The following is a 26,534-nucleotide window of genomic DNA, read 5'->3' on the forward strand; positions in this document are numbered from 1 at the left end:
GGTTCTTCCTCCGTTCCTTCTGAATCACTGCATAGTTCAGTTTTAGGATATTCTTCAAGATTCTTTTGCAATCGGCTCTGGAACTGGCAATCGGGGAAGAACAAGGAACTCATCGATGCTCGATCACCTTCTCCTTTGATGGGCAACGGATGCCTCGGGTCTTCTTCCAGTAGCAGAGTTCGCCTTCCCGAACCCTCCTCCAATCGACGCACTCTCTCCCACTCTCAGTCCAACTCCTCCGCCTCCGCCTCCGCCTCCTCGTCTTTCGACACGCTCATAGCAACTACCGCCTTCATGAGGTTCGGTAACGACTCTCCAGCCACTTATTCTGCCGCCGTTGCATCGGGAGGATTTTACGTCCTCAGACACCCTACCCCTAACATCCTTGAGCTCTACGCCCTGGGGCGCAAACTCGGGCAGGGGCAGTTCGGCACGACCTACCTCTGCACCGAGCTCGCCACCGGGTCGGAATACGCATGCAAGTCCATCGCTAAGCGGAAGCTCATTTCCAAGGAAGACGTGGAGGACGTGCGGAGGGAGATTCAGATCCTACACCACCTCTCCGGCCACAAGAATGTCGTTACCATAAAAGGTGCCTTCGAGGATGCCCAATTTGTGCACATAGTCATGGAGCTCTGCGCCGGAGGTGAGCTATTCGACCGGATCATTGAGCGCGGGCACTACAGCGAGCGCAAGGCCGCCGAGCTCATCAGGATCATTGTCGGGGTTATCGAGGCTTGCCATTCCTTGGGGGTCATGCATAGGGATCTCAAGCCGGAAAATTTCTTATTGGTCAACAGGGATGAAGATTCATCACTCAAGCTCATTGATTTCGGACTCTCAGTATTCTTTAAGCCAGGTGAGGAACGACACAACTTCTAGGCAGTTTCTTCTCTTTTTTTTTTCGTCTGAAACTTCAAAGAGTTTAGGTTCTCTTTATTTGACTTACGATGTTCCTTTTTATGAGAAGTTTACTTCCTTTGACGTTTCTTTTTGGATGCTCAATGCATGTTGATTGCTGAAGGTGCTATTATAGATTTATGACAAAAAAAAAGAAGCTACTACAGGTTTGCCGTACTCCCAGAGTTATCTTATTGACAAATTATGCTTCACTGTCTCAGGCAATTCTCAAATATACGAGCCAGTAGCAGCCCAAATATTTAAGGATCTAATATCTTTCTGATCGAATATGTTATAACACAAACCTGAAGCAGGTGAAGCTTTTTATTTATCAATGTTGTTGGATTTGTCCATGATTGTAGCCCTTTCATGGAAGTTGAGTGGTTTCTTCTTGCCTATTGGTAAGTTGAAAACCAATGACTACATTGCTTGCAACGCATTGGACAAGTTCACAATTACACTTTGAATTCTACGAGTGGACATATGTACAAACTAAGGTCTTTTAATGATAAATTGCCTTTTTCAAGTAGCAAGGACTGAAGTTACATGGTTAAGTCTTATTATTTTCTTGAGCTGTATGCCTTATCTTGGCAACGCCGACTAGGAGAAAGAATACAATCCAGAAGAGTCATGCAATTTGTAATAGGGTTTTAACTTTGGAATTTGTAAGACTAAAGAAATGTATGGAGATGACAAAGATGAACTCCGGTCTACTAAATGTGGACTACCCTATGAGTTTTCGAAGGATGACAATTAGGTAACATATTAGAGTTCTCAATGTCATCTCTTTATGGAATTTTTTCTAAAGCGAAAGACCATGAACGAAGAAGAAAAGTCAAAGTAAATGTAGAAACATTGAAATATAGAAACAAGTAGACATAGAAAAGAAGAAATAGAGAGAAAACTAAAATGAAGACAATTGCTTCATTATTATTAATTAATTGTTTTAGGCTAACAAACCTATTTATAAAGATTGTCAAAGTATTATGGAAAAAATTATGATAAATATGGTAATAACAAATATTGAAATAAAGATAAATATGGTTGAAATTATAGTCCAAATATGGTAAGTCATCAGTAATTTGAAAACAATTTCTGATTCTTATCTGGATTGCCATCTTTATCCTCATAACTCAATGGGGATGATGTTGAACGTTGAGTTTGGTTGTCAATATATTGAAACATCTTCTCCGACTGGATAGCCAATCAAATCTTCTAGAATAATGGCCACCAGTCCAACGATATGACAGATCTAATATGGTTTTGAACTTTGCCTTATGGAAGAGAACAACAACTAGAAGAGAGAGATGAGGAGCTGATGTTTGAAGGCTGGAACCTATCTGTCGTTGGAAGAAGAGCAGCAGAGAAAGAATGTTGCAGTTTTGGTGGCTGAAATTTATTGGAGTAGAAGAGGAAAGGAAGAAAATCTGTTGCTATGTGTTGAGCAAAACTCGAGAAAAAAAGTTTGTTGTGTGCTGTTCTCTGGTGACAATTGCCACGGATGCGGGAGGTGAGATTTGAGGAGGCACAAATGAAAGGAAGTAAGCCAGAAATGGCCCATAGCCGCGATCTAGAGCCCAAGGCCTTTCTTCAATAATCTTGATTTTCCTTTGACGAAGGTGGAGGCAGAGGCCAACGAGCAGAACAAGGCAACGCACAACGCGAAGGCCGTGAAGGAGATGACCATGTGGATAAACGCGGACACCAGAAGGCCTTGAAGGTGTGCACGCGGATAGACGTGGACATAGGAAAGACATGAAGGCGCGCGTGTGGATAGATGCGGATACCAAGCAAAGGCCAAGGCGATGAAAGCCAAGTTGGAGGTGTTGGAGAAGTCGAATGTGCAGCATCGACTGGTGTCCAACAAGGGGTTGTAAGCCAAGCTGGAGGACAACGATCGACTATCTTGGTGGACGGCGGACAACAAGGAGGCATCATTGTGGAACCCCATGGTATGAAAGAGTATCGACACGTAGGACATGATGGCATTGATGCCATCGAACTACTAGAAGATCTGGAAAAGGATCTCCATGACGAACAACAGGTGCCTTGACTTCTGTATCTGTTCTCAATAGGAGAGTTAGTGAACGGCAGACGCCTTGACTTCCACATTGTAAAAAAAAAGAAGGTGAGCGATCCGGATGAGGATTTCGATGACGAATGAAGGCGCCTTGGCCTCCGTGCGAGAAGAAGCGGCAGGCGCCGACTAGAAGATGTAGGCAGCACATGTTGCTTTTGATGTTTAGCAAAAGAAGAATTATTGTTGTGAGGAGAAGAATAAAGAGGAGAGTTTGCATATCTTGCTCTCCTGCCCTTACATCGGCCCCTCTTCTCAACAGGAGAGGGATCACGTGGCTTCAAGTTGGCCTTGCCTTAAACAACATCAGTAACCCCATTTCCAACCATGTAGCCCTTGAAATTTAGAATAGGCTCTACTCCATACTTGATTCCTTGAGCAACTTCATAAGAAAGAGTTGGAACTTAAACTCCAACATAAGACTTCTCGAATATGCAAAATAGATTTGCTAGAAACTCAGGGTATAACTGAAACCACTTCAAAAGGAACTTGTGTGAATCAAAAGCTGTATTCAAATCACCAGTGACATAATCTGACTTATTGTTCGAGTAGGGCAATCCAACTCCGCTGAGAGTCCAAATAGAGGACATTAGAGACCTTTGACCGACTAGAAGGATTAAGATGTAGCTTTGGAAGGCTTTTGCCCCCATATTCAAAATTGAATGGACCATGCTCATAAACAAATCCATCGAACTTGGAGCATCCTGACCCACCATTGAGCCACAACACTAGCAGATCCTTGGAAGGGTTCCCCTTTGAGAGCACAAAGTAGTATTAGAGCTTCCTCCCATGTTCTTCTTCTATCATCACATACCTGCCATAGTGATCAGATGGGAGCGTCCCATTGAATCCCAGAATGGACGGATTCGTGCACCAAAAATCATCGTTGATGCGACCAAGGGAGATAGAATTAGTGCCAAAGAACATGAAATCGTTGTCCTTCTCCATGTTGGCAATCACCCCATTGCCTGCGAAGTTCTTCCTGACGGAGTCCGTTAGAGCTCTGTAGTAAGCCTTCCCCAACTCCACCCGACCTCCAAGGTTGATCTCAAGGTTCCCACAATTATCTAAGAAATAAGCATCTGAGTTCCTCCTTGCAAGAACAACTCCCTTTGACCGAGCTTGACAATGGTGAAGATGGAGACTAAGGTGTAGAGTAGTCCAAGAAGATTGCATCTGGCCAGCAAGAAGAGAGTTCCTGATGTCAGGCGGGTAGCTGTGGTCGACCTTGGTCGGGTTCGGTTTTTGTGCTATGTAGAGGGACTCGAAGGATCCAATGATCGCTACGAGCTTGCTGATCGCTGTTGAGATCTTGTGGCATGTCGAGTGGAGGCTCGTCGGGAAGAGTTCCGCCGACATGATGAAGGTGGTGCTCACTAGGTGCATTTCGTGGCGGTGCATGAATTCCAACGAGAAGAGCCCAAAGGTGTTCGACGATGCAATCTGCTCCACCTTTTTGACCCGAAGGATCCAATGATCGCTACGAGCTTGCCGATCGCTGTCGAGATCTTGTGGCATGTTGAGCGGAGGCTTGCCGGGAAGAGTTCCGCTGACATGATGAAGGTGGTGCTCACTAGGTGCATTCCGTGGCGGCGCATGAATTCCAACTAGAAAAGCCCAAAGGTGTTCGACGATGCAATCTGCTCCACCTTTTCCTACTCTTTGGATCTTCGTCAACAAAACCTTCGATATGTCCGTTGCCGCCTGCTTCGTGTTCTTCGCCACCAGTGTCGTGTAATGACAACAAAGATAGCAGTCCAGGATAATAGTCAGAAGATTTATTATGTTTAGGATAGAAAGCAGGAATTGATTTCAATTATTGATAGCTTACTATATTTGGATTGCAATCACAACTATATTTATCATTATTTCTATATTTAGCATTACCATAGGTATCGTAATATGTTGCCATATTTATCATAATATTTTTCATATATTATTTAACCATATGTATAAATAAACTTGTTAGCCTATGACAATAATCAATAAGAAAGCAATTATTTCTTCTCTCTCGTTTTGCTTATCACATTCTTATCATGGTATCAGAGCCATGATCCTTCGTTTCTTCCCATCAATTCTTTCTAATTTTTTCTTTCTGCAGCCGCCGATTTTCTTCGGTTTCTCTTTTCTTCTAATTTCGTTCTAATTTTCATATAACCATATGCCACAACGTTTCTCTTCTCTCTTTCTGATTCAGGCTCTGTTCCTTTTCTTTCTTCCACCGCCCATGAAGTCGCCCAAGCAAATCTCTCCAACGACAAACAGCAAGTTCGACATCTCCCTAACAGTAAACTCTCATTCCTTCCTCTATTCCAGCCAGTTGCTGCCGCCTCCAAGGGACAAAGGAGCTGCTGCCCCTTGCTGTCCCTCTGCCGATGACATCCTTCTTGTGTCGTTGGCCGTGCTCGTTGTCGCCGACAAAGCTTTTGCCACCGCCATCTTTTCCACCTCGTCATTGTCGAATCTTGTGTTGCTGCCGACTAAAGGAAGAAGCTCTCCTTGTGCCAGCCGCCCCCCTTTACTGCCACCAACCACTGTCTTCCTCTCTTCTCAGCAACAAGCAACTTTCAATTCCTTCTCCATCTTCCTCCTTCCTGTTTTCCAGCAACGGGGCCAACATTAGAGCGTCTCCTTCACGTACGAGGAGCGAACTTCTCCCAGCAAGTCTCTAACAATGCAAGTCGCACCACAGATTTGTTCTGGTATTCTTTTATCTGCTAAATCTTCATTTATGGTATGGTATCTTGATACTGGAGCAACTTATCATGTCACGCCAAACCATCACATCATAACAGAAATCTTACCCTACTGTGGCTCGGATACGGTACAGGTAGGCGATGACTCAGGTTTGTAAATTGCTAACTATGGAAACATTTTTAATCATCTAATTGAACTTTTCACATGCACAATGTTTATCATGTTCCGTCTATTACTAAAAATTTGCTTTCTACATGCCAATTTAGTCTCGATAACAATGTCTTCTTTTTGAATTTCATCTTGATCATTGTCTTGTAAAAGATAGAACGACGCATGCTATTTTACTTCATGCCAAGATTAAAAATAGTCTGTATCATCTTCAATGTCCTTCCTTTAAAGCTTTCATTAGTGAACACACTAATAAACTAGTTTGGCATGCTCGTCTTGGTCATCCTTCTCTTCGAATAGTTCAAAGAATCATAAGTCAATTTGGTTTACCTACTTCATATACCTCATCACCTCAGTTATGTAAGGCATGCTTGGAAGCCAAGAGTCACAAGTTACCTTTTTCTTCATGTAATCATATTTCTAATTTTCTACTTGAAATAATTCATTATGATATTTAGGGTCCCGTGTCTATCTTGTCCAATCAAGGTTTTCTATATTATGTCACTTTCATTGACCATTTTAGCAAGTTTACTTGGCTCTATCCTATGACATGAAAGTTTGATTTACTTGACATGTTTTGTCGTTTTCAAAACCAAGTTGAACGTTATTTTGGTTGTAAAATGCTTGCTCTTCATTCTGATTGGGAGGTGAGTATCAAGTTCTTCATCGCCATCTTGCTTCTTATGGAATTGTTCATCGAGTCTCTTATCCCCACACCCTTGAACAAAATGATTTTGCAGAGAGAAAGCATTTACATATAGTGGAAACAACCTTAGCTCTTCTTAATCATGCATCGGTTCCTTATAAATTTTGGATGAAGTGGTTAGCACTGCAATTTACCTCATAAATCGCCTTCCAACTCCATTGCTTGATCAAAAGTGTCCACTAGAGAAGCTTTATAATTGAACTCTCGACTATACTTTTCTTCGAGTCTTTGGTTGCGCATGTTATCCATGGTTACATCCCTACTCTAAACATAAATTACACTCTCGTTTACAACAGTGTGTTTTCTTTGGTTATAGCAATTTGCATCATCGGTATCGTTGCTTACATATACCGACCGAGCGGGTTTATATTTCTCGGCATGTTATTTTTATGTGTCCTTCCCTTTTTCAATAGCATGCTCATCCTCTTCTCCAGAGACAAGTGACACATATTTGGTACCACCCACCCTTACAACAAGCATGCAACATCTATCTCTTCTACCGAGAAATAATATTAATACACAAGGTAATGGTATTTTAGGTCCAGCTCCATCTTCGCCACTCTTTGAGGCCTCCCCGTCTAATTCTTCAAACACATCATCAAATCGTGAGGATAATTTGCTTCCTTCCTCGAATATGCCACATATCACATCTTCACATTTCCAACCTAGCCCCTCGCCTTCTTCGACAACTGATTTTGATAAAGATGCTCCTCAGCGCACACTTCCCTCAAGTGATATCTATGCACTATGTCCACCAGAAGTCACTCGATATCCCCTTCCATGGGCTCTAGTTGTCTCTTCAAAATCTATCGAACCAACATGCTTTACACAGGCGGTTAAGGATCCAAATTGGCGTGCTGCGATGACTATCGAATTTGATGCTCTCCTTTGCGATGAGACTTTGGTGCTTAGTTACTTGCACTACCTCCATGAATATTGTGGGTTCCAAATGAGTCTTCCGTCTCAAGTATCATGCTGATGGCTCTCTTGAATGATATAAACCTCGTCTTGTGGCGAAAGGATTCAATCAACAACTAGGCATTGACTTTAATGATACATTCAGTCCGGTTATTAAGATTATAACCGTCAGATTATACTATCTATAGTTGTTAGCTCCAACTGACCAATATGCCAATTAGATGTTTCCAATGCCTTTCTTCATGGTTATCTTGAGGAAACCATGTATATGGAGCAATCACTTGGGTTTATTCATCCACAACTTTTAACATATGTTTGTCAGTTGAAGAAATCATTAGTTTCATCGTCTCTCTACTTGGCTACACACTCACGGGTTCTCTAGCTCAAAAATTGACTCCTCTTTATTTTATAAGTGCAATCCCGACTCTATGCTTTTTCTCCTTTTTTATGTGGATGATATTCTTTTAACCGGCAATGATGAAGAAGGCATCACTTCTCTACTTCGTCTTCTTAATTAGGAATACGGTCCGTTTCTTTCTTGGTATTAAACTTTTTTCAAATCCTGATGGTTGTCTCCTTTCACAAAACAAATACATTATTAGAATTCTTCAACGAGCTGAAATGGATGATGCACGTCCTATCTCAATACTGATTGTTGTAGGCAACTTTTTTGCACCTTCATCATCTCTTACTTTGGCCGATCCTCAAATTTATCGGAATATTGTTGGAACCTTACAATATGTCACTATCACATGTCCTGATATATCTTTTGCTGTCAATCGGGCTTGTCAATATATGCATTCTCCCACTGAACAACATTGGAAAGGAGTTAAGAGGATTCTTCGTTATCTCAAAGATACTATTCTTCATGGTCTCTTTTTATATCGACGTTCCTCACGGGAGTTGAATGTATTTAGTGATGCAAATTGGGTAGACTCTCTTGAAGACAGACATTTTACTGGAGGATATGCAATATTTCTGGGACGAAATCTTATCTCATGGCATTCTAAAAGCAACTTACTATATCTCGCCGAAGCTGAATATAAAGTTGTTGCTAATGTAACGTTTGAAATCATTTGGCTCTAATCCCTTCGTGTAAAGTTACATCTTTCTATTGATGCTATAACTTAGATATGGTATGATAACATTGGAGCAACATATCTTACTGCAAATCCAGTTTTTCATGCTCGCACAAAATATGTGGAGATGGATTTTCACTTTATACGAGAATGTGTAGCGGCTAAATAACTGTCAGTCTCATACATCTCTACAGAGGATCAAGTTGCTGACATTATCCAGACAACGATTTCATAGATTGACAACCAAATTCAATGTGTTGCATATCCCATTGAATTTGTCGAGGGTAATGACAACAAAGATAGCAGTTTAAGATAATAATCAGAAGATTTATTATGTTCCGGATAAAAATTAGGAATTGATTTCAATTATTGATAGCTTACTATATTTGGATTGCAATCACAACCATATTTATCATTATTTCTGTATTTATTATTATTATAGGTATCATACTATGTTACCATATTTATCATAATATTTTTCATATATTATTTGACCATCTGTATAAATAAATCCGTTAGCCTATGACAATAATCAATAAGAAAGTAATTATTTCTTTTCTCTCTTTTTGCTTATCACATTCTTATTACCGTGTACCATGTCATTTTCAACATCTTCATCCGCTAGTAGAAGGTGAGCGCGGTCGGTAGCGCACCGAACATAAGGATGATACGCCAGACGTAGTCGGCCTCGGGCACAATTGGGCCTACCGGGTCAGCTAAGTACGGAGGAGCCTAGAATCGATTCTTGAAAGCGGCAGAGACGATGATGGTGACCATGCCTCCGGTGAGGATGGCCAGGCCTTGCATGGTGAAGACGACGGCTATGAAGGTGTCACATGTCTTCTTGTATGCGTACTCTGACATTATGGTGGCGAAAAGAGGGTAGCCGCCGTCGATACTGAAGTCGTGCCAGAAGCGGAAGAAGTAGAGGGCGGTTATGACGCCCAAGGTGCCGAACGAGAGCCTGGAGGTGATGGAACAGAGGACCTTGATCATCTAGAGTTGCTAGAAAAAATGGGATCTCATCCTCCACGTCGCGACCGCCACAACAAGTCCACTAGGTAGTCCACCACACCTTGAACCAGAAGATGCTCATGAAGTGAATGATGAGGAAGCCGTCCAGCAGCACCATGTGGCTGCTCTTGGCGGTGTTGTTGGAGAAGCCGACGAAGCGGTCGTTGCCGCCGGAGGCTGACGCTAGGGGTGACGTTAGCAGGGACGTCAAGGAGGAAAGTGTGGCTGTGTATGGCGAGGTTGCGCCCCTTGAGGCTGAAAGCAGAGGCCTACTGATTCCCGTCGGCAACGAGTACTTCGACGGTGGCGACGGAGCCTAACTTGCACAAATTTCGGCAATTTGTGTGTTGATGGTAGTTGCTGGAAAAGGGCAGCACATTGTGGAATACAAGTTGTCGTTGTGATTGCTGCAAAGAAAAGGGAAGCTGCTAGTAAAACAGGAAAAAGAGAGGTTGTTGCCGCTAGCAAGAAGAAGAATGAGATGGGAACTAAAAGGTGAAGGAAGAGATCTTGTGGTGGACTGTGTGGCGGAAAAAAACATGAAAAAAAACAAGGAGAGAAACAGTGGAATTGAGGTTTTGAGAAACTTGATTTGATCGGTGAAAGGAATAATAGCAGAGAAAGAATTAAAAAGAGAAAAAAATGAACATCAATAAAATATAATTAGAAGAAAAGAGCATAGGACAAAGTTCATGACTTTGATACCATGTTGAAACATTGAAATATAGAAACAAGTACACATAGAAAAGAAGAAATAGAGAGAAAACTAAAGAGAAGACAATTACTTTATTATTATTAATTAATTGTGCTAACAAGTCTATTTATACAGATTGTTAAAGTATTATATGGAAAATATTATGATAAATATGGTAATAACAAATATGGAAATAAAAATAAATATGGTTGAGATTGTCGTCTAAATATGGTAAATATCAATTTCTTATTCTTATCTGGACTGCCATCTTTATCCTCATTACCATCTTTATCTTCATTAGTAACCATTTCTATTTTTAATGAGATACAATGACCTCAACATGATTGATAGAATTATTGGATGTTTAACAAACTTCTACAATCCTCCATTTAAGAACCGCAAGTTTGTGTGCAAGCTTGTGCTTGCAAATTCGAGTAATCATTCTCCTTGTCTGTCATTAGTGGGTTTCATAGTGTCATTTAGTTCTCCTGATTAGAACTACTAGTTTCTTATAAAGGCAAGATACAAGCAGGGCCACATGATGTATCTTTACTAGAAGTTTCTTGTCAAGCTTGTGTTTGCAAATCCGAATATTCACTCTCTTTTTTCTGTCACTATTGAGTTTCATTTTGTCTACTGACTGCTTTTTTATATACAAGGCCCTTGCACTTCAAATGCAAGGTACGAGGAGGGTCAAATGGTGTGGCTTTTTTCTGACTAATCATACACCTGAAAGTTGAAACCTAGATCTCTAGTTGTCTCTGTGCTTGCAATCTGGAGTGTCTCTAACTTAGTTTTTGTCAATCAGGTCAGATATTTACGGATGTGGTTGGAAGCCCATATTATGTTGCTCCCGAAGTTTTATGCAAGCGTTATGGGCCTGAAGCTGATGTATGGACAGCAGGTGTTATACTTTACATACTGTTAAGTGGTGTGCCACCTTTTTGGGCAGGTATGATGCGACTCTTTTCATGATTACACGACCTCGTGATTGTAGAATCACTTGATAAGATCTTTCTTTTTCCAGAAACTCAGCAAGGAATATTTGAGGCTGTTATAAAAGGAGTCATTGATTTTGACTCAGATCCATGGCCTTTAATCTCTGAAAGTGCCAAAGATTTAATAAGGAAAATGCTCAACTCTCCTCCTTCAGAACGATTGACAGCCCATCAAGTGCTATGTAGGTGACTGAGATTCGTCTTTTGTTTCTCATTATGTGACTTCCTGATTAATAGTCTGATGTTGTTTCGCGAGGAATGTAAAATAATCTTTGTTAACCCTTTAACAAGTTAAAGTTGGCAAGCAAATGTTATCCTTAACTTCAACTGTTTGTATTCTTTGATGCAAATGAGACTACAAATATCTAACTATAAAATCAGAATAGCCATTTCTACGTCTTCTCCCTTAGCAAACCTGATGATACATAAAAAATTACACGCTGGATGTGAAATAAATAGCAGTTCACTATAGTCTTCAAAACTGTAAATACCAATAACGTGAACAGATTGTAAGTGAAAAAGTGAAATATAATTATTTTAATATATTAATTATGAATTGTTTATTTAACACATAGGAAACTTTGGTTTTGCCTGAGCCTTCTTGTGATAATTTCCAAGTTATTTTATTAATTGATTTTGTCATCTCTGTAAGGACATCCTGAAATGTGGGTTCTGTTTAAGAGCAAATTTAATATGCTATAATGGAATATGTGTTATCCTTTGTGTACATTCTGATGTATGCTTGGCCAGATACCTGGTATTACTAAAATAACAGTTTTATCTGAGTTTGAGCTATTGTCAAGACAACAGAGCAAAATTCAGTGCAAATGTTGACAATGAGGAACTTCTAGATGATTGTATATATCATTAAGTCATACATCCATGATGATTTAAGATTTACTTTGTTGTCTGACATCTTGTATTGTTCATGTTGTGCTCAGCTCATCCCTGGATTATTGAGCAGGGAGTTGCTTCTGACCGAGCTCTAGACCCAGCAGTCCTCTCCCGTCTCAAACAATTTTCTGCAATGAACAAGCTAAAGAAGATGGCCTTGAGGGTGAGTGCAAATTTAATCAATCTTACCTATTATAAGAAGTTTTGGCATCAACTTATTCTCATTCCAAATAAATATATGAAGAAATGTTCCATTGTTATGCTATTTGATCTAAGTGATTCCACATACTTTCCTTAATTAGCTATTGAAAAGTACATCAACAAATCTCTAGACTCACTCCTATAAAGTTGTATTATTGTAGCATTTCTTATTATTCTCTTTCCGTTCTCGTGCATTTTCATAACAAGATTTTGTGTCTTTTAGGTTATAGCGGAAAGCCTCTCAGAGGAGGAGATTGCTGGACTTAGAGAAATGTTCACAGCTATGGACACAGACAACAGTGGTGCAATTACTTTTGATGAGCTAAAAGCAGGTTTCAGAAAATATGGTTCTACATTGAAGGATACTGAGATCCGTGATCTTATGGAAGCGGTAAGTTGATATAGCTTGATTAAACACAACAATGTTTTGAAGAATATTTTGGTTTCATGTCCCAATAATATTACTTGATTTAATCTTTTTGTTTATTTGGTTATTTTTATGTTAAAAATTAGAGTTCTTTTCTTTCCTACCTTACCATGTTAACCTCCTGTGATTCTCTTTAAATTTTGGTTCTCACCGGTAATTAGTAATTGCTAAACTGTAAGGGTGGGTTTACTTGGTTTGTTTCACTTGGATGGACGGATAGGAAAAGATGGGGCAGAGAAAGTGACGCACAAATGTTCAAGAGTGATGGAGTTCCATGTGCAATCTTATAAACATTTCCCTCTCCTCTTCCTCCTAACTTCCCATCCAAGCAAACGAAGCATTGCATCAAAATTACACCAAGAGATCCACGTGTAAGTAATCATGCATAATGATTGCACACTGAATTAAATTATTTAATTTCATTGGTTCAGCCATAAATAACCCAATTAATATGATTATTCTTATTCAAAATTGTAAGAAATCCTGATTGGAACATGTATCCGTTTGTCTTTTAGTAACCTTATATGGGCAAAGAAAATCTAGGAAAGCAAATATTTTAGCAACTATCCTTCTAGACAGAAACATCTATGGGAGACATAAAGTACAGTTATATTCAACATATAATGAATGTTTAGAGTTTGATTGCCATTGTCCAGAAGGAACACTAACAAAGCTGTTTCATCTTCCTTTATTTAGAACTTGCCTTTGTCATTAATCGGAGAATCTATGAACCCTCATAGCAGACAAAGTTGCTTATTCTGTGTAACTTTCAAGTTAAGATGGAATAGAATGATCTGGAGACAAAACACTGTGCACATTTCTCTTTGACTCTTTGTATTTTAATATTCTGGTAGTGTGTATTGGTGTAATGGAAATGAAGCTTCTGAGAAGTATAATGTGATTTCTTCTTCCTAGTGCCCACTAAACTTCTGTGTAAATGAATCAAATTTCAGTTTTTAACTGGGAACATTCCATACAGATTTTTCTAAAACTTCTTCTCACTTTGATTTGATTTCTCTACTCCAAAACCTTTTCTGTTGGGAAGATGCAGGAACTAGTGTGTAAAACTAGGCTTATTAGATTTGTTTATCTATTGTTTTTCTGTCTACTTTCACTTGCACCAGAATAGTGAAATGATTGACCAAAAAAGGAGAAATTATGAGGTATGTTGCTGTTGATGGAGATTATTTATGGGTCTTACACTTATGACAAGTATCTTTCCTTCAGGACTTTATATGTTAAACCTGTCCCTTTTTGACGTTAATGTAGTACAATTTGGGGAATGACTTAAAGGATGTTTTTCTACAAAAGTGTTTGCTTTTGCTCCGATACGAGAAAAATAGTGATACAACTGAACAAAAATGATTTAATGGTATTTTCCCCCCTGAAGCATAGTTCTTTTTCCCCTCTGAAATCTGAGTTTATGGCAAATGTTGACTTTTTGCTTTCTTAGTTTTTACTGATTTACATTTTGCACTTAGGCCGATATTGATAACAGTGGTACCATTGATTATGGAGAATTTATTGCTGCAACAATACATCTGAACAAGCTGGAACGTGAAGAACATTTAATGGTAGCATTTTCATACTTTGACAAGGATGGAAGTGGTTATATTACTGTCGATGAGCTCCAACAAGCTTTTAAAGAGCATAACATGACTGATGTTATTCTTGAAGATATAATTAAAGAAGCGGATCAAGATAATGTAAGTAATATATCTTGCTTGAAAATTTTGTAGCTTTTCTTTCAGAATTCAAGCAAGTGGAGATATAATATAAGTAATATCTTGCATGAAATGTTATAGCTTTTGTTTTCATTAGATAAGTAAATTGACATTGATACATTCCGAACAAAGTGTTAGATACCTTGTAGTAGGTAACTTGGGAACAATAGAAATTAAATAGGGAGTGCCTCTGATAATGTATTGTAGCTAAATAGTAGAGCAGAACAAACTATAGAAGTGGCCATTTTAACATTAATGGTGAATTTTGAGAAGTTTTGACAGTAAGGAGAATAAATCTTTTGTTGGATCGAGACGCGCTAGAGGGAGGGGGGAGGGGTGAATAGCGCTCGTGGCTATTTCGCGTTTCGGAATCGACTTCGTAAAACTCGACGAGTAATAAGAGTAATAAAGCAGTGGAAATAAAAGGCACACAACACGAACACAGGTCGTTTACTTGGTTCGGAGCCTATGACGACTCCTACTCCAAGGCCCGCGGTCGTTGACCGCTTTCGATGGGCAACAATTATAGAATCGATAAAGTTTACAAGAATAACAATTACAGCTCAAATTAAAATAATGATCTTATACCGACAACAAAGGATGGAAAAACGAAGCTCCGGGTCGTCGGGAGGTTGTCGCAGTACTTCGGGATCGTGTCGTTAGCAGCTTGTCGCAGAAGGATCGCTTGGATGAAGACATCTAGAGTGCTGCCTCGAACCCCTCTTTTATACTGTGCTGGAGGCGCCTCCAGGCCGCCGAGTCGCACGGGTGGATTAGCACAAACTTGGTCGCACCTTATTTGCTTTAAGGCGCCTTCAAGCCTCCTCAAGGCGCCTTCAAGCCTTGGTCCAAGGCGCCTCCAGCTGTAATGCCCCGGCCCGGGCGGGCCCCACCCGAACCGAACCAGGCACGCCACCAAAATTGCCCATCGGGTTAACGACTAACTCCACATACCACCGGAGGTCCTTTCAGCGTGCTTTGTCCTCACTCGTACGCACCCTGGGAAACTTCCCAGGAGGTCACCCATCTTAAGATTTCTCCAAGCCAAACACGCTTAACTTTGGAGTTCTTAAGTTTGGGCTTCCTAAAAGGAAGGTGCACCTTGGTGATATGGATAGTACCATCTAACCTTTTAAGTCATACTTAACCAGAATCTCAGAATCGGGGTATTACACCAGCTCCTCTTGACAGCTGGCTTCGGCTTGCACCTGAGGCGCCTCCAAGCTCCATGGAGGCACCTCGGACACTGTTCATCCGAGGCTAAACTCTAGTTTTTGGCCCTGCAAAACATGTTAGTCTACAAATACAAACACATCCTACAAAACCAAGTTAGCACAGATATTAATCATGATAATAGAATATTCTGACAGTCTTCGGACTGTCCGGGTCTGACTTCGGATTTCCGACCGGAAATCCTAGGTCGACCCGACGCCTACTGTTCCCTCTGCGGGGAACGCGTCCTCACCTACTCCACTCAGGAGTTTTACCTGTTGCCAGTACGATCCTCCAGATTGACTGGACTTTTGCTCGGCGCTCGATGCTTCCGGACTTTCTGCTGGACTCCCACTTCCCGGCCTGTCCAGTCTTCCACCTGGTTCGCGACATCAGGACTTTCCACCTAGGGTTTCCACCCCTAGGACTTTTGCCTGAAGCCCTCGACCCGTCAAGACTTTCCGTATAGGGTTATCGCCCCCTATGACCTAGGGTTACCACTCCCTAGGGTTTTCCACCTGCCTAACCGCGCCTAGGACTTTTGCCTAAGTACCACTTAGGACTTTCCTGCAAGCTCCATGAACCTTGTTAGATAACAAGTAAGCTTAACTTTGAATTCCTTTGCCATTATCAAAACAACGGTTCGATCGTCGGATGCTTCCTGTACCAACAATCTTCTCCTTTTTTATTATGACAACTGAAATTCAAAGTTAAGTAAAAATAGATGCATAAATATTTTTCAAAGTTTAAGTAAGCAAGCTTAAATAAATAAATTTTAAATGCAAACATAGTTAAGCTAAACTAACTTAAACTTTGTAAGGCTCCCCTTTAATAAAGGCTCTCTTTATAAATTTTACTTTTGAATTTCCCTACTTTGAATTTCCCTACTCTCCCCCTTTGCCATTTATAAAAAATAAACAAGTTTGAATAATTCCAACTTTTCAAAAAGATTTTATAGTTAGAAAAATAGTAAATTAAATAAACATTAGGCTTTAAAGAGGGATAAAGAGATATATTCATTATAAAATTCTGAGCTAAGTGTAATAAAGGTCTAAAGAGATATTTTTCTTTCAACTAAGTTTAAAAAGCTAATAAAACGTTGACTCTGAAAGATGACGTTAGCCAATTTTTGAAACTTAGTTGAAGTATACTTCAGGTAAGTTGGAATACTTTGAAAGTCTTAGTTAAATTTTAAAAATCTGTTAAGAAAAATACTTAGTTAAATTTTAAAAATCTGTTAGAAAAATACTTAGCTAAATTTTGAAAATCTGTTAAAAAAATATTTAGCTAAATTTTGAAGAGATTTGAAAGACTTAAATAAATTTAAGTATTTTCTTAATTTCGAAAAAACTTTTTGAACAATAATTTGGAAAGTGAGAAAATTAAAAAAGGCTAAGGTCATTTAACAAAATATTTAACTGAATAAAGAATTACAAGATACTTAAAGGCAAAGGAGGATTAAAAAGCTTAAAACCTTAATATCCAAGCATGAGCTGAGTTAAAGAGATTGCAAATTAATTAATTTCCTTGCATGAGCTGAGTTAAAGAGATTGCAAATTAATTAATTTCCTTGCATGAGCTGAGTTAAAGAGATTGCAAATTAATTAATTTCTTTTAGTAAGGTATCAGAGCCCTAATATCTAAACATGAATAACAAAATTTAAAATCAAGCACTTAAGTTCTTGGCCACATGTCTAACCATCTAGCTACTAGTTGATTGCCTAGAAGACAACAGCTTTTACTTGGTTAGTCAAGTTAAGTCAATAGATCCAGTTAGATTTGATTAGTGTTGGATGACTTAAATTGATTAATGTATATAAAGTAATTTAACGCCCAGACTTGCTGTGATGCACAGAAATAAGCATTCTGAAGTCCAGGGCAGTACCCTATACATCTCACACCATTCTAAGTTTTTCAAGCACAAGCAAGGTAAGCCTAGGTGTTTGTGAGATGCTCTGGCTGAATTCTAGGGGAACATGATTTCTAGGATAAATGCCTAGGCTAAGTCTAAATTTTTAAAAAACTAAGAAAACTGGGATTTTGAAAACATTATTTTTCCTAGAATTTCAAAATATAATTTTAAAGTTAAGCAGATTTGAAGATCAACAAAAAATTTAAAGGTAGATTGTAGGAAATATGAAAATTGAGATCTATTCTACCCAGCACATTCCCATTTGCCTTCTAAGTGCACTGAACTCAAGTTCAGGTAAGGATTTTGTGAAAATGTCAGCTAGGTTTGATTTGAACTTAACATGGTTGAGTACAATTTCACCCTTGGCTACATGATCCCTTACAAAATGGTGTTTTACCTCTATGTGTTTAGTCTTAGAGTGGTGAATTGAATTTTTGATTAGATTAATAGGACTCATATTATCAATTAAAATTTTTGTATTTTTTATTCTAGCTGATAGTCTTTTAGTGTATGCATCATCCATAAAAGTTGGAAGAACATTCTCCTATGGCTATGTATTCAGCTTCAGTAGTGGATAGAGCAACACAGTGTTGCTTTCTGCTTGACCAACTTACTAGGCACTGACCTAGAATCTGACAGCTACCACTTGTGCTTTTTCTGTCTAGTTTGCACCCGGCATAGTCTGAATCAGAATAGCTAAAAAGGTCGAAGGTGAAAGTTCTAGGGTACCAAAGTCCTACATTTAGAGTGCCCTTAATGTACCTAAGTATCCTTTTAACATATGTTAGGTGTGACTCTTTTGCATAAGACTGGTATCTTGCGCATATACCTATTGCAAATAATATATCGGGTCGACTTGCAGTTAGATAGAGTAAGCTACCTATTGCACTTCTATAGTACTTTGGGTCTACTGATTTTCCTTCTGGGTCAGAATCAATGTTGATATTTGTTGTCATTGGAGTATTTATGATTTTTGAATTTTCCATACCAAATTTTCTAATTAGTTCTTTAGCATATTTAGTTTGATAAATATAGATAACATCTTTGGTTTGTTTAATTTGTAAGCCTAAGAAAAAATTGAGTTCCCCCACCAAACTCATTTCAAATTCGTTTTCCATTAAATTAACAAATTCTTTTAAAAGTTTAGTGTTGGTTGAGCAAACAATTATGTCGTCAACATAGATTTGAGCTATAAAAATATCTTTTTCTATGGTTTTGACAAATAAGGTCTGATCTATTTGACCTTGGTTAAAGCCCTTGGATATTAGGTAATTAGATAACCGTTCATGCCATGCCTAGGTGCTTGTTTTAGTCCATATAAGGTCTTTTTCAGTCTAAATACATGGTTTGGGTTATCTAAGTCCTCAAATCCTGGGGGTTGACTTACATATACCTCTTCCTTAATAAACCCGTTCAAAAAGGCTGACTTGACGTCCATTTGGTATAATCTAAATCCTTTATGTGCTGCATAGGCCAGCAGCATCCTAATGGATTCGAGTCTGGCTACTGGTGTATAGGTTTCGTCATAGTCTAAACCTTCAACCTGACTAAATCCTTTCGCTACTAGTCTGGCCTTATTTCTTACTATCTCACCCTGATCATCCAATTTGTTCCTAAATATCCATTTGGTGTCAATTATGGACTTATCTATAGGTTTAGGTACAAGTTCTCATACTTGGTTTCTATCAAATTGGGCTAATTCTGCCTGCATAACAATAATCCAGTCAGGGTCAAGTAGGGCTTCTTTAATAGTCTTAGGTTCAATTTTAGAAATAAGGGCAATCTGACTCAGGTTTCTATAAGAAGATCTAGTTCTGACTCCTAGGTTTGAGTCACCTAAAATTTGGTCAGGTGAGTGAGAAGTACTTGCTCTTGTTGGTCTTATATTTGGGTCAGTAGTTGGTTCTTCTGGTTTATTTGTCTTAGGTTGAATTTCATCATCTTCTATAATTCTTGGGTTAATGTCAACACTTTCATTTATCTTAGGTATATTATTTTCTTCATCAAAGATTACATTAGTTGTTTCTTCAAGGTATTTTGATTATAGACTCTATAGGCTCTACTGTTTGTAGAGTACCCTAAAAATATTCCTTGGACTGATTTGGGTGTAAATTTTCCTAAGTAATCTTTAGTATTTAAAATGTGAACTTTACATCCAAAGACATTTAGATAGTTTAAATTTGGAATTTTATTATAATAGATTTCATAGGGGGTTTTATTGTGTAATTTGTTAGTCAAAATTCTATTTTGAATGTAGTTTGCTGTATTTATGGCCTCAACCCAAAATTGATGATTTAAGTTATACTCATTTAACATGGTTCTAGCGGCCTCTTGTAGGGTTCTGTTTTTCCGTTCCACTAGACTGTTCTGTTGAGGGGTTCTAGGGCATGAAAATTCATGTTTGTATCCGTTAATTTTACAAAATTGGGTAAACTTATGATTTTCAAATTCACCCCCATGATCACTTCTTATTCTTTTAATTTTGGTGTCTTTTTCATTTTCTATTAACTTGCAAAGATTATCAAAAACTTTAAAGGTTTCATCTTTTGTTTTTAGAAATTTTACCTAGGTGAACCTAGAGTAATCATCAATTATAATTAAGCAGTACTGGTTCTTGCTTAGTGACTTGGCTCCATGAGAATCAAATAGGTCTAAATGTAGGAGCTCAAGTAAGGAGTCAGTTCTATCTAGGTTGGTTGACTTGTGGGTGGATTTGATTTACTTACCTTGTTGGCAATCTTGGCAAACTGTATTTTTTAAGTTCCTTAATTTGGGTAGCCTTTTAACTAAGCCATTTTGACTTATTTTTTAAATGAATTTGAAATGAGTGTGACCTAGTCTTCTGTGTCACAGGTTGGTTTCCTTTTGTTGTGTCAAATGACACTTTATTGAGGGTATGGGCAGGTTAATTGTGTAGATGTTATTTTTCCTAAATCTCTTAGTATAACTTCGGGGTTATCAATATTTTTAACTAAACATCCATAATTATTAAAAATAACTAAGTAGCCACTATCACACAACTGACTAATACTTAGTAAGTTGAAGTTAAAGTGTTCAACTAATAAAACGTTTCGAATAACGAAATCGGAACTAAGTTCGATATTATCTTTTCTGATTACCTTAAGTTTACCGTCGTTGCCAAATGCAACTGATCCTTGGTTTTTGTATTTGAGCGTAGTGAACTTCAACCTATCTCCAGTCATATGTCTGGAGCATCCACTATCCAACATCAATTGATCCAATTCCTACACATAAGGTATTTGAACTGGATTCCTTTTGATGGATCAAAAGATAGTTTGATTGAAATAAGCTTCCTAATTTTCCATCTTACCCATTCTAGTTTAGTAATCAGTTATTCATATAGATGATTGTGAGATGGTTGAATTTGTTTTAAGTAAATGTTGGAAAATAATTTGAGTTAATTAATTTGAAAAATAATTTAAGTTAATTAAATTTTGAAAAATAATTAAGTTAATTAAATTTGGAAAGAATATTAAATTAATTGAATTTTAAAAATATTAAGTTTAAATTGATTTTTGAAAATATTAAGTTTAAATTTTGAAAAATGTCTAAATTAATTAAATTTGAAAAATATTTAAATTAAATAAATTTTGAAGGAATATTAAATTAATTTTAAAACTTTAAGTTAATTAAATTTGAAAACTAATTAAGTTGATTAATTTGAAAACTTTAAGTTGATTAATTTGAAAATTTTAAGTTGATTAAATTGAAATAGTTTTAATTTAATTTAAATTAAATTTTAATTTCAATTTAATTTTAATTTAATTTTAATTTGAATTTATTTTGAATTTAATCAGAATTTATTTAAATTTATTTTATCCATAGTCATCTCACCCGATCTAAATTTTTAATCAGGGAATCCTATAATAGTGTGAGATGAATTAGGTTCAATTTTATTATTTGGTTTAACTTTATGTTAGATTCAGGTTTAGCTTTGGGTTCAACAAATAAACATTCTTTGGATAAACTTCTGGGCTATGGTGAGTCACCTGGACATCATTAAAGTAACCATGCCTTCGAGGTTTTCCAAATAGTCCTACCCATTGAACTTAGTACAAAACCTTGGTCTAACTAGTTAGAATCCATAAAGGGTAGCTTCGGTCAGTTCCGCTTAGCCAAATGCACCAGGTCGAAGCCATATCTTCCTAGACATGCGATGACTAATCTTCCCTAACGTACTATCATCTAATACTTCACCAGTACCGTGAGTCAAGTTAAGCCTAGTCCTTTTTATTCTAACCTTAATTACCCAGCCGGGTAGTCTACTCTTGGTTACCCTTGTCGGGTAGATTAAGTTTTGGAGATGTCAGCTATTCTGGAGCTTTCCCTTGGATTTTTAAGATTTTGTAAGAATTTAATTTATAAATTTTACTTTAAATTTTGAATTAATCTGAATTTTTAATTTTATTTAATTTGAATTTGAATTTGAATTTTAAGTTTAAATTTAATTTGATTTTTGATTTAATTTGAATTTGAATTTGAATTTGAATTTTGATTTTTGATTTAATTATATTCTTTTTATCAATATAGTTTTTCTACTAGCTCCCCCTGGATCATAGCCTCGATATGGTCTATCGAGGTAATGTATTTGATCATTGGGGATCCAATATTGACCAAGTCCAACTTGATTGATCAGCTTGGACTTGAGTACCCATGCTTGGACTGATTTAATATTTGGTCTGTTTACTAAGGATAGATAAGATCTATATTTCTTTTTGGTTTTATATCCTTGCCCAGTTCTATTGTAAACGGCTCTTTGTGTCCCAAGAATTAGGTCAAGGTTCTTGGAGCCCAAAGAAAATTGTTCTAACGTTTTCTCCAAATCCTTGACCTGATTTTTCATACTAGAATTTTCTTCCTTAAGTTTTTGGACTTGAGTTGAACTTCCAGTCTGAACTGGGTCAGGCAAGGTTTTGGAGTTAGTCACTTAAAATTGCTACTTCCTTTAGAAGTGACTTGACCCTAATATTCGATTTTGCTAATTTGCGTAATAAATAATTAACTAAATTATTTAGTCGAGGAATACTTACAGCGGGGTCTGGCCCTTCGGAAACGGATACGGATCCGTGGCTTCTTTCCGATTCTGCTTCCGACTCGCTTTCGCTCTCGGACACATCGATCTGGTCCCGGGTCATTAGTGTGAGGAGACTCGTCTGATCGAGTTCGTCGTCGGTATCTTCTGAGGACGATTCGTCCCATGTCGCCTTGAGGGCCTTCTTCCTTCTCTTCTTTGCATCCTTCTGATTAGGGCAGTTGACCTTGATGTGCCCCTTCTAGTTGCACCCGTAGCAAATCACCTCGAACTTAACTTTTGAATTGGGTTGAATCTCCTTGGATTGTACTGCCTTCTTTAGGTCTCTTTTGTTGAAGCCCTTCTTCTTCTTGTATAGCTTCTTCATGAGGTTCACGAGCTTGGTTGTCAGTTCGTCGTCTTCATCGTCTGAGTCGGGTTCTTCTTTCGACTCCGGTTCAGTTCTTCGTCGTGATCTTGGTTCGCGAGTTCTGCTTGTACTTGCAAGCAAAGCTACACCTTTCTCGATTGGCTGTGCATTAGTCTGCTCATGTAATTCAAACTCAGAAAATAATTCATCTAATTTTATACAAGATAAATCCTTGGAGACTTTGTAGGCATCTACCATTGATGCCCACAATATACTCCTTGGAAAAGCATTAAGAGCATACCTGATGATATCCCTATTTTCGACTTTTTGCCCAATTCCGTGGAGGGAGTTGAGTATGTCTTGAATACGTGCGTGGAGTGAACTCGCCGTCTCACCTTCCTACATCTTTAGATTATATAGTTTATTAAATAATAAATCACGTTTACTTACTTTGGTGTCTGAGGTGCCCTCGTGCAGTTCTATCAGTTTCTCCCACAGCTCCTTTGCGGTTGAAAATGGACCAACTCTGTTGAACTCCTCTTTGGTCAGGCCACATTGGAGGGTGCAGGTCGCTCTGGCATCGGCTTCCACCTTCTTGATTAGGGCTGGTTCCCAGTTTTCGCAGGGTGTAGGTTTGTCATCTCCGTCGGTTGGTAGTTGCAATCCAGTCTTGACGATCATCCACGTCTCGAACTGGATTTTGAGAAAGGTTTCCATTCGTCCCTTCCAGTACCTGAAATCTTTTCCGGTGAAGAGCGGGGGACGAATGGTGCTGAAACCCTCTTGTTGGGCCATCGATAGTATGCAAAACAAAAAAAGTAGAAGAGATGTCCCAAGACTAGGTCTTGGATTAGCAATGCGGGAAATAAAGTTAAGATTACGAGCTCGAGTGGTGTTGCACCAACTTCGAGCAAAAATCGATTTGTAAAAAGAATTAGAATGTAGTTATTAAGCTAGATTCTAATTGACTCCGTAAAATCGAAAACACCATGAAAAAAAAATTACGTGATTGGTGGTTGCACCAGATCAACGCGATCCCGCTCTGATACCAATTGTTGGATCGAGATGCGCTAGAAGGGGGGGGGGGTGGTGAATAGCTCTCGTGGCTATTTCGGGTTTCGGAATCGACTTCGTAAAACTCGACGAGTAATAAGAGTAATAAAGCAGCGGAAATAAAAGGCACACAACGCGAACACAGGTCGTTTACTTGGTTCGGAGCCTGTGACGACTCCTACTCCAAGGCCCGCGGTCGTTGACCGCTTTCAGTGGCCAACAATTATAGAATCGATAAAGTTTACAAGAATAAAAATTACAGCTCAAATTAAAATAATGATCTTATACCGACAACAAGGGATGAAGAAACGAAGCTCCGGGTCGTCGGGAGGTTGTCGCAGTAGTTCGGGATCGTGTCGTTAGCAGCTTGTCGCAGAAGGATCGCTTGGATGAAGACATCTAGAGTGCTGCCTCGAACCCCTCTTTTATACTGTGCTGGAGGCGCCTCCAAGCCTGTCCAAGGCGCCTCCAGGCCGCCGAGTCGCACGGGTGGATCAGCACAAACATAGTCGCACCTTATCTGCTTTAAGGCGCCTTCAAGCCTCCTCAAGGCGCCTTCAAGTCTTGGTCCAAGGCACCTCCAGCTCCTCTGGACAGCTGGCTTCGGCTTACAGCCAAGGCGCCTCCAAGCTCCATGGAGGCGCCTCGGACACTGTTTATCCGAGGCTAAACTCTAGTTTTTGGCCCTGCAAAACATCTTAGTCTACAAATACAAACACATCCTGCAAAACCAAGTTAGCACAGATATTAATAATGATAATAGAATATTCTGACAGTCTTCGGACTGTCCGGGTCTGACTTCGGATTTCCGACCGGAAATCCTAGGTCGACCCGACGCCTACTGTTCCCTCTATGGGAAGCGTGTCCTCACCTACTCCACTCAGGAGTTTTACCTGTTGCCAGTACGATCCTCCAGATCGACTGGACTTTTGCTCAGCGCTCGATGCTTCCGGACTTTCTGCTGGACTCCCACTTCCCGGCCCGTCCAGTCTTCCACCTGGTTCGCGACATCAGGACTTTCCACCTAGGGTTTCCACCACCTAGGACTTTTGCCTGAAGCTCTCGACCCGCCAAGACTTTCCGCATAGGGTTACCGCCCCCCTCCCCCCTATGACCTAAGGTTATCATTCCCTAGGGTTTTCCACCTGCCTAACCGCAGCTAGGACTTTTACCTAAGTACCACTTAGGATTTTCCTGCAAGCTCCATGAACCTTGTTAGATAACAAGTAAGCTTAACTTTGAATTCCTTTGCTATTATCAAAATAACTATTCGATCGTCGGATGCTTCCTGCACCAACATCTTTTACTTGCTAGAGCTAAAAATACTTGCTGCATTTGCATCTAATAGACAAAATTTTACATCTCATCTTTTACTTGCTAGAGCTAAAAATACTTGCTGCATTTGCATCTAATAGACAAAATTTTACAGCAGATGAGATGGATTTTGTTACACAGGGCATCATTTTGTCTATTAGATGCAAAGCATTAAATGAGTGTTCAACAAGTATTAGTCAGTGTGGAGAGATCAAATATCTGGAGCACATTTAATACATTCTAGGAAAATTCATAGGAGTACCATTTCTAGTATATATCAAATACATAGATCCAGTGTTCCCTTATCTGTCTTCATATGCTGCCAACCATTGCAGGTCCTTCAGATGTCTAAATCTTTACAATTCTATTAGAAGTTGATATGGAAATTTGTATAATTCTGCCCCTAAGCTGCTCTGCAATATTTCAGGATGGGCGTATTGATTATGGCGAGTTTGTTGTTATGATGCAAAGAGGTAGTATGGGACTGGGAAGGCGAACAATGAGAAATACTCTAACATTAAGCATGAGGGATGCCGTCTTTTGAGTATTATGCTCAAATGTTGCTTTAATCTATTATTAGTAAGGCAGCTTTCATGGCTTGTGTGTGTGTGTGTGTGTGTTTGTGTTGGTTTAGGAGATATGATGTGCAAAAGAATTGTATGTAGAATCTAATCGTAATCGTTTGTTCACATAGGATGAGAAATTTGATGTTCAAGTTGGAAGCTGTCTCCAAAAAAAAAAAAACTGATTCAGCTGATTAGATCAGCTATGCATTACTCACCTGTATAAGATATGTTTCTTCATAGAGTGTATTATTTTTACATGTTATCATAAATAAAAACCAGTTGAATTCCCACAACATTTCAGTACTCTCCGTCCTTACTGACCGGTATATATCACTTGATAAGAAAAATAGACGAGTCGAGGATACAAGGAGGATAAAAAAAAAGTTTTTTCACATTTTTATTGATCATTGCATAATCTATTTATAGGCTAATACATCATACATATTTAAAAATTCACTAACTCCACAATGTTAACCACTAACTCAACATGCCAACTCATCAATCCATTAACACAACATTACAATTATTATTCTATTATTTCTCTGCCATTAACTCAACATGTCGACTCATCAATCTAC

General features: G+C 38.6%; 1 protein-coding gene across 1 annotated transcript; it reads left to right on the top strand.

The window, feature by feature from the left end:
- Positions 1 to 26,042, top strand: LOC121977963 (calcium-dependent protein kinase 26-like). Its single transcript, XM_042530363.1, has 7 exons — positions 1 to 859; positions 11,062 to 11,205; positions 11,281 to 11,433; positions 12,193 to 12,308; positions 12,570 to 12,737; positions 14,255 to 14,479; positions 25,818 to 26,042. The coding sequence occupies exons 1-7, from the start codon at positions 139 to 141 to the stop codon at positions 25,932 to 25,934; spliced, it is 1,644 nt and encodes a 547-aa protein (XP_042386297.1). The 5' UTR covers positions 1 to 138; the 3' UTR covers positions 25,935 to 26,042.
- The last annotated feature ends 492 nt before the right edge of the window (positions 26,043 to 26,534 follow it).

The sequence above is a fragment of the Zingiber officinale genome, chromosome 1B (assembly GCF_018446385.1).
Source record: "Zingiber officinale cultivar Zhangliang chromosome 1B, Zo_v1.1, whole genome shotgun sequence".
Classification (NCBI taxonomy): domain Eukaryota; kingdom Viridiplantae; phylum Streptophyta; class Magnoliopsida; order Zingiberales; family Zingiberaceae; genus Zingiber; species Zingiber officinale.

What these genes read in the sequence shown, in the direction of transcription:
- LOC121977963 (XM_042530363.1), top strand. Translation starts at nt 139, where the DNA reads ATGGGCAACGGATGCCTCGGGTCTTCTTCCAGTAGCAGAGTTCGCCTT. An exon ending in GACAGCCCATCAAGTGCTAT is followed by an intron (nt 11,434 to 12,192) that starts GTAGGTGACTGA and finishes TGTTGTGCTCAG; the next exon opens with CTCATCCCTGGATTATTGAG. An exon ending in TCCGTGATCTTATGGAAGCG is followed by an intron (nt 12,738 to 14,254) that starts GTAAGTTGATAT and finishes TTTTGCACTTAG; the next exon opens with GCCGATATTGATAACAGTGG.